Source organism: Bombina bombina, chromosome 9, assembly GCF_027579735.1.
Source record: "Bombina bombina isolate aBomBom1 chromosome 9, aBomBom1.pri, whole genome shotgun sequence".
Taxonomy (NCBI): domain Eukaryota; kingdom Metazoa; phylum Chordata; class Amphibia; order Anura; family Bombinatoridae; genus Bombina; species Bombina bombina.
The window spans coordinates 94287474-94301559 of NC_069507.1; the positions used below are offsets into that span (position 1 = coordinate 94287474).

Genomic DNA, 14086 nt, shown 5'->3' on the forward strand with positions numbered 1-14086 from the left:
TTAAACTTGTCAATAAAGCACAAAAAACGTTTTAAAATAAAACCGTTACTGTCTCTTTAAATATTAAACAGAAAACACCTTATTACTGAATATGTGAAAAAGTATGAAGGAATTGTTCAAAAATTACCAAAATTTCACCACAGTGTCTTAAAGCATTAAGAGTATTGCACACTGGGCCTCATCTTCGTTGGGGACTTCAGTTAACACAGACCCTTCTGGTTCTGCACAAGATGCGGATGGTGATTGAATATAGACTGTTCGCAGGGTAATATGTATACTAACCTTTCTTTGTTTCAGGCACTCCGAGTAATTCCCTACTGTAACTAGGTTGTAATGTTGTAATGTGCAATATGCGATTTATATTTTGGTGGGTTTTTTTTTGTTTTGTTTTTTTTTTTCTTTTTCTTCCAGTATATGGATATGTCGCATCATTTAGGAAGGAGTAGAAGCTACTTTTAATATGCCCTGGCATCTTTTTGATGCTGTTAGACTGTTACTGTTCCGTGCTCTACCCTAATATAGAAGAACATATGTAGGGGTTCATATGGCTCCAATAACCTGATGTTGTTTGATGGTTTTTCTCAATTGTTCAGAATAAAATATAGTAACACACATTTGAAGGTTGGTGAAGCCCTGATATAATTTATCTATGTTTTAGACAAGTTAACTTCAAATGTGTCTAGTTTGTTATGTTTCAATACTCACATCTGTTACTCAGTTTATGCACACTGTTTTTTCTCTATACCCTAATGAGAGTGTTTCATACTACATTATTTCCTAAGCCCACTTATTGTCAAAAATATTGTTTTTACCCCCTAGCACTTAGATACGAGCTTCCAGTTAAGAAGCTGTAATAGCTTTGCTTTATAGGTGTTGAATGCCTCTATGATAATGTATGATTATTATTGTCCAATGATCTACTTCATTGTGGGAGGGCACATCTGAGACCCATATATATCATCATCTCCCCAAAAAGGTTTCATTATGCTCTGGATAGGTTAATCACAAATATATCTGATTATGTGCCATCATAGCCTTAACTGTGGTTTTACTCATACATGTTATGTTTTTCTACAATGTTTATGATTGAAGCGCTCTACACTGCTTCTTGTACATGCCTACTAGTTGTTTGAATGTACTACCCTTTCCCCTGTTTTCCCTTTCCCCCCCCCTCTTTTTTTTTTTTTCCCCTCTCTCATATTCCAATGTGGTTCCCCCCCCTCCTCCTTCTCTTATACCATCTTCTGTACGATACCCCATATAATCCACCCTAGATTGTCTACCTAGTCACGGTGGCTTAAGATTCTTTCCCCCCCCCCCTTAAGGTTAAGGTGAATTTGGTTTTCAGAGGCTATCAAGGCGGTTACCTATTTTATATACCGCACAACCTTGTTTTGTGACATTAGGTTATGACTTCTAGATAAGGTCTCTTTTGTGATACCTGTGTTTTCTTTTCTTCTATCCTCTCTCTTAACTTCTTTACCTCTTCTCTTCTCGTCTCCCCCCCTTTTTTTTTTTTTTTCCACTTCCCCTATCCTTCCTCTTTCTATCCTCTCACTCCCTCTCCCAGCCCCTTTCCCCCCTCCCCCTCCTTAATTCATCTATCCATAAGGCTACTCGACTCTGGGCATCATGCCATACACTTGTATTACCCAGAATATTAGGGGGCTAAACTCTCCGACCAAAAGGAGTATGTTGTTGCGATCTTTACACAAGAGTAAGGCCCATTTGGTCTTCCTCCAAGAGACTCATTGGCTACAGGATATAACAGTTCCCCTGCGATCTAAGCTGTTTCCCGTGGTGGAGACCTCTAGTTTCTCACAGAAATCGAGAGGGGTCGCTATCCTTATTCATAAGGATATAGCATATGAACCTATTTATTCAGAAACGGACCAGCAAGGCAGATATTTGATTCTCCTCTGTAAATTAGATGGAGTGACCTATACATTAGCCTCCTATTATGGACCCAATAAACGACATATTGCGACGTTGCGTAAGTTTTTACATAAAGTAGAAAGTTTACGACAAGGCTCCCTTCTTCTTGCAGGGGACTTTAACTCTGTGTGGGACCCCCTTTTAGACAAAAAAATGCATAATACCCGTAAATGCGATAAAGCTGTGGCGGACTTATCATACAAATTTAAAAATCTTATGTGTCAATTCAACTTGTTCGTTGTGTGGCGAGCTCTTAATTCGACTTCACGAGACTATACATATTTTTCGTCGGTCCATCACTCTTACTCGCGGATTGATTTTTTCTTTTGTGAACCCGGATTATTGGACTGTGTCTATTTATTCCTTGCGCTTAAACTATCTATTGCTAGGATGTGGTTACAGTCGACCTCCCCAAGCTGGGACCAAATTGTAGAAACCTTAAAATATCTCAAATCAATGGAAGCCTATGTGTCTCATGTTCATAGTACTGAAGATCAACACATTTTGATTTGGCAGTACAGTCCTGATTAGCGCCTTTCAGACTTAGTAGCCTTCATAACTTCTGTCCAAGTCAATACGTCAAGGGACCTTAGGTCCTTATGACTCAACCCTCCTGGTCCCTAAGATTATGATCCTTTTCCCACCAATAATCTGCCTTTCAAGTAACAACCTCTTATCCCTTTTGTTTCCCCCTTCCCCCTGCTCCTCACCCATTTCTCTCCCTTCCTTATCCCCCCCTCCACCCCCTCCTCCTTTTTTTTTTTCTCTCTTCCCCTCTTTCTGCTGTCTCTTTCTCTTCTCCCCTTCTCCTACCATGCATGTGCTCTACTTCTTTCCCACCTCTCTTCTTCTTCTGTCTCTTTGGAGATATTGTCTTATGTCGAGACCTAGTTATAAGCTAACTCACAGAGCGTTTTATTTTGTTGATATAACTATACTACCTGTGAGTCATCTTTGAAATGTCTGCTAATTATATGTTGTTTCATTATTATCACACTGTCATAACTATATGTTTATGTTGAATACAGAGGCTATTTTCCTATTATGCTGAAGGACACTTTGTTTTGTCACCTTTAGGGAGATTTTGCCAGGGTCATAATACAAATGAATACAGAAAGAGAAGAGCTCTACCAGGAACGAACAGCAGCTCAGTTGCTTGTTCTATGGCGAGTTACCACCCAGGAGCAGCCTCTTATAGCCCAATAGTGCTTTTTACAGAGGAGAACTTTCCTGTAGTATATCAGTCTGATCCTGCCTAGTAAGGTCATTCCAGCCCCAAAATACCAGGCAATCCTCCTTTGAACAAGGAACATGAGAACTCCAAACGATTGTTTCAGCATTCATTGGGCATCGTCAATGAGGTTCAGCCATATTCCTCTAAGCACATTGGGCAAAGAGTTCATATCTGGTTTCCCAATCAGCCTTAGAGATTCAGCACAATAAATAAGTCCCTGTGCGAAACAAAGATCAGTTTCCCAAGTAAGCTCAGGATTTTTCTTATACTTAGGACATGCATAAGTAGATCACCACTGTATGTGATTTTAACATACATTATTTTCTTCATTTAGGTGTTCTTCATTTCCATCTGTGGGAGGAGAGTCCACTGCATCGTTCATTACTTGTGGGAATTAAGAACCTGTCCACCAGGAGGAGGCAAAGACACCCCAACCAAAGGCTTATAATACCTCCCCCACTCTGCTCATCCCCTAGTCATTCTGCCGCCTTACAATTCTGCTACATAGAAGCCTCGTTCTTAAAGGCCCAAGAAGAGGCCACAGCTCTGGTTGAATGAGCTGTAATCCACAGAGGAGGCTTATGTCCCACTGTCTCAATGCGAAACGGAGGACACTCCCTCAGCCAAAAAGATAAGGAAGTTGAAGAGGCCCTCTGACCCCCACGCTTTGCGGAAATAGAACAAACATAGAAAAAAGTTTGTCTAAATCCCTACGTCGCCTGAAGATAGGACTTCAAGGCACAAACCACATCCAGAATTACGTTGAAAGGAACCACAAATCTCTTGATTGATGTTGCTAATTGACACAACCTTAGGAAGAAAAGCTAACTTGTTCGTAGAACAGCCTTATCAGCATGGAAAGCCAGATAAGGAGGGATGCTTGGAAGGCACTAATCACAGATACTCTGCGCGAAGAAGCAATAGCCCATAGAAAAGGAACCTTCCAAGACAATAATTTAATGTCTACTTCATGCATAGCCGGAGCCCATGCAAAACCTAAAGAAGAAGATTTAAACTTCAAGGAGGAGCAATAGATCTAAACACAGGTCTAATCCTAGCAGAGCCTTAACAAGTGACTGCACATCAGGAAGCTCAGCGAACCTCTTGTGCAGTAACACAGACAGAGCCGAAATCTGTCCCCTCAGGAGACTTGCAGAAAAGCCCTTCTCCAGTTCATCCTGGAGAACAGATAAGTAGATCCTCCACACCTTATGATAGATGTGACGAGCAACCAGCTACAAGCTTGAATGAAAGTAAAAAATAACACTCTCAGAAAACCCTCTCTTGGCTAGGACTAAGCGTTCCATCTCCATGCAGTCAGCCTCAGAGGTCTAGACATAGATGAACAAAGAGACCTTGGTCAGCAGATCCCTGCGACAAGGTAACTTCCACGAAAGAGATAACGACATCCCCACTAGTCCGCGAACCATATCCTTTGTGTCCAAGATGGAGCAATCGGTATTACTGACGCCTGCTTGATTCGAGCCACTACACTAGAAAGTAGTGAAAACGGACGTAAAAGATAAATTAGATTGAACCTCCAATGCTCCGCTAATGAATCTTTTAGCTCCGCCTGAGCTAAGGATCCCTGGAGCTCGACCCATATCTGGGTAACTTGGTAATGAGACGTCATAAGATCTTTCTCTTACAAATTTCCGCAAACACTTGGGATGGAGAGACCAATCCCCCGGATTAAAGTATTGTCTGCTGAGGAAATCCTCTTCCCAGTTGTCCACACCCAGAATGTGGATCGCTGACAGCAAACAAATGTGGGTCTCCACCCACTCCAGAATCTAAGATACTTCCCTCATAGCTAGGGAGCTTCTCGTTCCCCCCTGATGGCTGATGTAAGCCACCGAGGATATATTGTCTTATTGGAATCTGATAAACTGGGACGAACCCAGCAGAGGCCAAGCCTTCAGAGCATTGTATATTGCCCGAAGATCCAAAATGCGATCAGCAAGGAGCTTTTCCTCCTGATTCCATAGGCCCTGTGCCTTCCTGGTACCCCAAACAGCTCCCCATCCTGACAGACTTGCAACCATAGTCACAATCACCCAGGATGGACTTGAGACGGACATTCCTTGGGACAAGTGAGCCGGACAAAAACACCAAGAGAGCGAATCTCTCGATCGGTTGTCCAGAGAAATCTGTTGAGACAGATCTGAATGATTGCCGTTGCACTGCTTCAGCATGCACAGTTGCAACAGTCTGAGGTGAAACCTGGCAAAGGAGATAATGTCCATGCTGGACACCATGAGACCAATCACCTCCAAACACCGAGCCACAGATGGCCTTAAGGAGGTCTGGAGGGCAAGACATGTCAAAGCAAGCCTGCAACGTCTCTAGTCTGTTAGAAATATTCTCATGTCTATGGAAACTATTATAGTACCCAAGAATTCTACCCTGGTACTTGATACAAGAGAACTCTCTCTAGATTTATCTTCCATCCATGGGAACGAAGAAGACAGAGGGAAGATTCCGAATGGTACACTCTCCAAAAAACTTCCTGGAGAATGCTGCGTTGGCCGGGAATCAAACCCGGGTCAACTATTTGGAAGGCAGCTATGCTCACCATTATACCAGCTAGACCAAACAGAAGATCAATAAACTGGAAGTGCTAGTCCAGGAACGCAAACCTTAGGAACTGGAAGTGGTCCTTGAGGATTGGTACGTGAATGGAGCATCCTTCAGATCTATCGTGGTCATGAACTGCCCTTCTCAAACAAGGGGAAGAATGGACCTATTGTCTCCCGCTTGAACGAGGGGACATTAAAAAATTTGTTTAAGCACTACAGGTCCAAATTGGACGGAAAGTTCCCTCCTCCTTTGGAACCACAAAAAGGTTTGAATAGTACCCCAAACCTCTCACTGAGATAGGCACCGGAACAATTACTCCTAAGAGGACAGATCCCGTATGCACCCCAGAAAGGCTTACCTCCTTTTTGGTCAGGAAGACATGAGAGGAGGAACTGCCCTTGGGTGGCTGAGACAAAGAGCTATCCTCAAACGTAGTAATACGTTTAGCAAAGGTGAAGATAGCGCCGTCCCTATTAGGGATGGAACCTCACAACTCCATTGAGAGTCCAGAACCGGGAATGATTTGTTAAAGGGAGAGGAGAGGAACAATCCAGTCCCATTCATTCTTAATAATGTTCACCATCTAACAGGAGTAGGGAAGGATAAGGTACCACACTGTCCTCAAACTCTATCCAATTTAGGAATCAAAGGTTCCTCAGGCAATTTGGCCTCTGGAACCACTGAATTCGCCAAAGAACTTCCTTTAGAAGAAAGCGCAAGTTCCTAAAACTAAAATCTGGTTCCTCTGCAGCCAGAGGTTTAGAGGCAGCAGATTCCGACAAAGAATGTTCATACTCTGAAGTTTCAGAAAGAATTTCATCCTCTGATAACCCTATCAGTTAAATTCAATAAATTATCTGATGTACTCTGGGAAGGAGTGCAATATGTAACCTTTTGCTTGCGCTTAGCAGGGCAAGGTAAAGCATTAAAGGTCGCAGACACAGCCGTCTGAGCTGCGCAGTAACGTCTGGTGAAAAAAATGGCCCCCTCCAGATGGAGGATCAGCAATGCTACGGGAAACTGCATGTGTAGAGAGATAAACATTTAGGGTACGCACCTCACTGGACAACAACTCCTCAGAGCTGGACGGCTCAGTGGTATCAAACATGTTTGATATTATCACATTATCAAGGCATATGGAACATAATTGAGGGGACGGTACTAAGGCCTCCTCACATTATAAACAGAAATTACTCTTTAGGAATATAGGGAGTGCAATAACAGGAGAACTATAGAAATAAAACATTTTATTAAAAAGAAAAAAACTGCACCGTTATATCCCAATGGCTGGGGCACTGACCACCTCCCATGACCCAGACAGTACAGAGCATTAGGAGTCCTCTATGATAGACACACGGTCAGGAAAGAGGGTAAGAATCACATAGTGCACAATGCAGGACCTTCCCTGCTATGAGAAAAAGCGTGCCAAGCTTGTAAGCTGCATGGCTCTCAAAGTGAAAGTGAAACCTGTATATTCCATAACAGCCTATGAGCGCATAACATCTCACACATAAAAGCAGCATAAAATCAAACATATAAGATTACTCCCCCCTGTTCAATAATCCCCCTAAGGAGATATTAACCCTTGATTCTATACAGATAACAGGAGTCACACTGTGACCCTTTCTTCTAGCGTTCTCATACATGTATAAAAAAATGAAACTATCTTGCCAGAATCTATGCCGTGGAACAGGAACACGGCCTTTCAAGTGTGACAGGTTAGTAGCATCGTTCCTGACATGGACTTGAGAGCAGAAAGCAGGCAGCGAAACTCGTCAACGCTGATTGCTTGTGGAGCTGTTAATCTGAGTCGGGATGGTCTCGCAGAAAGACTCTCCCTGTATCTCCGAACTCTAACATTCACCCATGCTCCACTGAGAGGTTGACAGGACTACTTAAAACTCCAGGCCCATTGCAAAGAGTACTACCCTCCATAAGAGACTACTCAGAATCTTCTGACACTTCTCTGCCAACCTCATGTGACAAAAGGCAAAGAATGACTGGGGGATGAGGGGAGTGGGGGAGGTATTTAAGCCTTTGGCTGGGGTGTCTTTGCCTCCTCCTGGTGGCCAGGTTCTTAATTCCCACAAGTAATGAATGAAGCAGTGGACTCTCCACCCATTAAGATGGAAAGAAACATTGATTTAAAAGGTCATAACAAAATTGCCTCACTTACTTTCTCTGGTGCTGAAGTGGTCAGAATCCTTCCACATCAAAGGGATCCGAATACCTGAAGAAAAAAAAAAAAGAAAAAAAAAATAGATTTATATTTCTTATTTTCAAAACAAGAATTTTCAACGCAGGAAATATGTAACATGCATTGAAAACAAGATAATTAACATAGAAGCTGTAAGGAATATAATGATATAATTGCTGCACCATCTTAATTTTATAAACCTTTTGATGCAGCAATATAACCCAGAGATGGAAGTCCCTTAAGCCAGGATTCATTTTCACAAACGCAACAAATAGTCTACTTTTCACAACTCCTTTTACCCTGCAAATCTCAAATAATACAAAAAAAACAAAACAAAAACAAACACATAATGGTCAATCCACAAAAATGCTAGTTTGTTCTGAATGCATGCTTTATGCAGAGGAGAGAGGAAAAAAAAAAAGGAGGGTTGAGGTACGTTAAAGACATTGTATAAAAAAAAATAAAAAAAAAATAATCGCACTATAACTTGACAAATACAATGCGCCAGGCTGACATTAGCACCTGGTAACGTGTTTAGTCCCGGCATGGGATAGGGGAAAGGTATGTGGGTCATTACAGCTCCTTTCTTTAGTTTTAATGTGCACTAGAGCAGATGTTTGTCCATTTTACTTGGACAATAAGTTGTTTAAAAATCGCTTCTTTACCTTCTTTGTCATTTGAAATAGCTGCTTTCTCCTGTTGAAGACACCAACCATACTGAACATTTCAATACAGCAGAATTGGCTATAGAAAAGTTATGTAAAAATAAGGTGGCAGCCAATGAGGGGTGAGATAGAGAGTCCATCTCTTCTAAAATCACATTCCCACTGCAGCTATAAAAATACAGGAACATCTTCATAGCTACTTGCTTTAGTATGTTGTCCCTTTAATCTCATCCCATCACTTTTTGCCATAGGTGACAAGATGTGAGAAGCAAGTGATCAATAAAATACCAGCTTCTACTTTTTTATGAGGCAAATAATTGAACGCCTAAGGCTTCCTCAGCTAAATTCCCTGCCCAACACACACTTGTGTCTAAAAAAAAGCAGATGAGGCAAAGCAGCACTGGTACCAGTTAAGCCCAACACCAGATTATCTCTAGAGGAAGTTATGTGCCTGCTCGCTCCTAGGACTGGGAGAGAAGCCCGCTCAACACTGCCACAAGTGCAGTGAAGCCTGCATATGTTCCGCTTCCAGCAAGCCACTGGGGTTCTCTGATAGTGGACTCAGAGATGTAGAGATTTCACTGCAACCAGTTCCTCCTTACTAATGCTCCAATCAGAACCAGCTTTAAAGCTCTTATTTTGTGTTTTGAAGCCACAACCTAATAAAATGGATTGAGCTTGTAGCTATAATCAGATCTCATTACTTTATCACATTGTGTAAATATACATGCTTCTTTATCTTATATCTGTCCATAAACCAATCACCAGTACTTGGAGAGAACAATCGAAAATGAAAATGTTATTACCTTTTCTCTGCTATATCCCACTGGGAGCGTAATTTCTTCTGCTGGCTGTGTTTACACATCTTAGCTATAGCTTGGACCTGCGGCCACAAACTTTCAGAATAGGTGGGGATACCACTGGCTAAATCAACTATTTAAAATGCCAATATAAGGGTAAAGGAGCTACTTGTAAAAAAATTTAATATACTCCAGCAGGTAAAGAGGATCATTGGGAACAAATTAAAGGGGAGAAAATTTTTGAGTAAACTGTCCCTTTAAGCATGTAAAAGAATTCACAGAATATATACGTATATGCATTTTGTGATTGGCTGATGACTGTCACATGTTGTCCTTTAATGACAAATTGCTGCTGTAAAGATACAGGCTATGCTGTAGCAAAAAAACTAGTGTACACACAAATAGCAAACAAGGGGTTAATCAACGTGATGTGCGTTTTACTGGCAGTAAAGAAGTTATCCACTATGGGCTAGATTAAAAGTGGAGCTCTAAATTATTGCGCTCCCTCAAACGGGCAAATTATATGAGCCTCTAGCAGATTGTAATCCCAAATACAAAAGGCATCTGTACAGCAATAAAATTGTTTGGAAAGTGCTGAATAATTAACCAGCCTTTACAAGTGGCTGGTTATTGCAATTAGCGATCCAAAAAATAAATTTTCTAAAAGTGCCCCAAATGCCCTTATAGAGGGCATTATAGTTTTTTTAATTAAAAAAAAAAAAAAAGCTCTTTTTAATTTAAAAAAAAAAAAAAAAAAAAAACTGAACTAGCCAGTTTTGGGGCTTTAATAGTTGATGGGAGTGGGGTGAAAAAAGAAAGAAAAAAAACACACATTGAAAAGTGCCTTTAGATTGTGGTCTATGGGAACTTGTGTTCCCATAGACCGCAATGTAAATAACATAATTTATGCTTACCTGATAAATTCCTTTCTTCTGTTGTGTGATCAGTCCACGGGTCATCATTACTTCTGGGATATAACTCCTCCCCAACAGGAAATGCAAGAGGATTCACCCAGCAGAGCTGCATATAGCTCCTCCCCTCTACGTCAGTCCCAGTCATTCGACCAAGAATCAACGAGAAAGGAGTAACCAAGGGTGAAGTGGTGACTGGAGTATAATTTAAAAGATATTTACCTGCCTTAAAACAGGGCGGGCCGTGGACTGATCACACAACAGAAGAAAGGAATTTATCAGGTAAGCATAAATTATGTTTTCTTCTGTTATGTGTGATCAGTCCACGGGTCATCATTACTTCTGGGATACCAATACCAAAGCAAAAGTACACGGATGACGGGAGGGATAGGCAGGCTCATTATACAGAAGGAACCACTGCCTGAAGAACCTTTCTCCCAAAAATAGCCTCCGAAGAAGCAAAAGTGTCAAATTTGTAAAATTTGGAAAAAGTATGAAGCGAAGACCAAGTTGCAGCCTTGCAAATCTGTTCAACAGAGGCCTCATTCTTAAAGGCCCAAGTGGAAGCCACAGCTCTAGTGGAGTGAGCTGTAATTCTTTCAGGAGGCTGCTGTCCAGCAGTCTCATAGGCTAAACGTATTATGCTACGAAGCCAAAAAGATAGAGAGGTAGCAGAAGCTTTTTGACCTCTCCTCTGTCCAGAGTAAACGACAAACAAGGAAGAAGTTTGGCGAAAATCTTTAGTTGCCTGCAAGTAGAACTTGAGGGCACGAACTACATCCAGATTGTGTAAAAGACGTTCCTTCTTTGAAGAAGGATTTGGACACAAGGATGGGACAACAATCTCTTGATTGATGTTCCTGTTAGTGACTACCTTAGGTAAGAACCCAGGTTTAGTACGCAGAACTACCTTGTCTGAGTGAAAAATCAGATAAGGGGAATCACAATGTAAGGCTGATAACTCAGAGACTCTTCGAGCCGAGGAAATAGCCATTAAAAACAGAACTTTCCAAGATAACATCTTTATATCAATGGAATGAAGGGGTTCAAACGGAACACCCTGTAAAACGTTAAGAACTAAGTTTAAACTCCATGGTGGAGCAACAGCTTTAAACACAGGCTTGATCCTAGCTAAAGCCTGACAAAAGGACTGGACGTCTGGATTTTCTGACAGACGTCTGTGTAACAAGATGGACAGAGCTGAAATCTGTCCCTTTAAGGAACTAGCTGATAAACCCTTTTCTAAACCTTCTTGTAGAAAAGACAATATCCTAGCGATCCTAACCTTACTCCAGGAGTAACCTTTGGATTCGCACCAGTATAGGTATTTCCGCCATATTTTATGGTAAATCCTTCTGGTAACAGGCTTCCTAGCCTGAATCAGGGTATCAATAACCGACTCAGAAAAACCACGTTTTGATAAAATCAAGCGTTCAATTTCCAAGCAGTCAGCTTCAGAGAAGTTAGATTTTGATGTTTGAATGGACCCTGTATCAGAAGGTCCTGTCTTAGAGGTAGAGACCAAGGCGGACAGGATGACATGTCCACTAGATCTGCATACCAAGTCCTGCGTGGCCAAGCAGGTGCTATTAGAATTACTGATGCTCTCTCCTGTTTGATTTTGGCAATCAATCGAGGAAGCAGCGGGAAGGGTGGAAACACATAAGCCATCCTGAAGTTCCAAGGTGCTGTCAAAGCATCTATCAGAACTGCTCCCGGATCCCTGGATCTGGACCCGTAGCGAGGAAGTTTGGCGTTCTGGCGAGACGCCATGAGATCTATCTCTGGTTTGCCCCAACGTCGAAGTATTTGGGCAAAGACCTCCGGATGAAGTTCCCACTCCCCCGGATGAAGAGTCTGGCGACTCAAGAAATCCGCCTCCCAGTTCTCCACTCCCGGGATGTGGATTGCTGACAGGTGGCAAGAGTGAGACTCTGCCCAGCGAATTATCTTTGATACTTCCATCATTGCTAGGGAGCTTCTTGTCCCTCCCTGATGGTTGATGTAAGCTACAGTCGTGATGTTGTCCGACTGAAACCTGATGAACCCCCGAGTTATTAACTGGGGCCAAGCCAGAAGGGCATTGAGAACTGCTCTCAATTCCAGAATGTTTATTGGGAGGAGACTCTCCTCCTGATTCCATAGTCCCTGAGCCTTCAGAGAATTCCAGACAGCGCCCCAACCTAGTAGGCTGGCGTCTGTTGTTACAATTGTCCAGTCTGGCCTGCTGAATGGCATCCCCCTGGACAGGTGTGGCCGATGAAGCCACCATAGAAGAGAATTTCTGGTCTCTTGATTCAGATTCAGAGTAGGGGACAAATCTGAGTAATCCCCATTCCACTGACTTAGCATGCATAATTGCAGCGGTCTGAGGTGTAGGCGTGCAAAAGGTACTATGTCCATTGCCGCTACCATTAAGCCGATCACCTCCATGCATTGAGCTACTGACGGGTGTTGAATGGAATGAAGGACGCGGCATGCATTTTGAAGTTTTGTTAACCTGTCTTCTGTCAGGTAAATCTTCATTTCTACAGAATCTATAAGAGTCCCCAAGAACGGAACTCTTGTGAGAGGAAAGAGAGAACTCTTCTTTTCGTTCACTTTCCATCCATGCGACCTTAGAAATGCCAGAACTAACTCTGTATGAGACTTGGCAGTTTGAAAGCTTGAAGCTTGTATTAGAATGTCGTCTAGGTACGGAGCTACCGAAATCCCTCGCGGTCTTAGTACCGCTAGAAGGGCACCCAGAACCTTTGTGAAGATTCTTGGAGCCGTAGCCAATCCGAATGGAAGAGCTACAAACTGGTAGTGCCTGTCTAAGAAGGCAAACCTTAGATACCGGTGATGATCTTTGTGGATCGGTATGTGAAGGTAAGCATCCTTTAAATCCACTGTGGTCATGTACTGACCCTCTTGGATCATGGGTAAGATTGTCCGAATAGTTTCCATTTTGAACGATGGAACTCTTAGGAATTTGTTTAGAGTCTTTAAATCTAAGATTGGCCTGAACGTTCCCTCTTTTTTGGGAACCACAAACAGGTTTGAGTAGAACCCTTGTCCTTGTTCCGACCACGGAACCGGATGGATCACTCCCATTGTTAACAGATCTTGTACGCAGCGTAGAAACGCTTCTTTCTTTATCTGGTTTGTTGACAACCTTGACAGATGAAATCTCCCTCTTGGGGGAGATAATTTGAAGTCTAGAAGGTATCCCTGAGATATGATCTCTAGTGCCCAGGGATCCTGAACATCTCTTGCCCAGGCCTGGGCGAAGAGAGAGAGTCTGCCCCCTACTAGATCCGGTCCCGGATCGGGGGCTCTCGGTTCATGCTGTCTTTGGGGCAGCAGCAGGTTTCCTGGCCTGCTTGCTTTTGTTCCAGGACTGGTTAGGCTTCCAGCCTTGCCTGTAACGAGCAACAGCTCCTTCCTGTTTTGGTGCAGTGGAGGTTGATGCTGCTCCTGTTTTGAAATTCCGAAAGGGACGAAAATTAGACTGTCTAGCCTTAGCTTTGGCCTTGTCTTGAGGTAGGGCGTGGCCCTTACCTCCCGTAATGTCAGCGATAATTTCTTTCAAACCGGGCCCGAATAAGGACTGCCCCTTGAAAGGTATATTAAGTAATTTGGACTTAGAAGTAACATCAGCTGACCAGGATTTTAGCCACAGTGCCCTGCGTGCCTGTATGGCGAATCCTGAGTTCTTAGCCGTAAGTTTGGTTAAATGTACTACGGCCTCCGAAATGAAAGAATTAGCTAGTTTAAGGACT

At 42.6% G+C, this 14086-nt stretch overlaps 1 protein-coding gene across 1 annotated transcript in view; it reads right to left on the bottom strand.

The window, feature by feature from the left end:
• RTKN2 (rhotekin 2) overlaps positions 1 to 14086 on the bottom strand; it is a 324918-nt gene that overhangs the window by 228248 nt on the left and 82584 nt on the right. The window contains exon 4 of the mRNA XM_053692261.1: positions 7926 to 7979. Within this exon, the coding sequence (XP_053548236.1) occupies positions 7926 to 7979 (54 nt within the window). The remainder of the gene's footprint in view (positions 1 to 7925; positions 7980 to 14086) is intronic.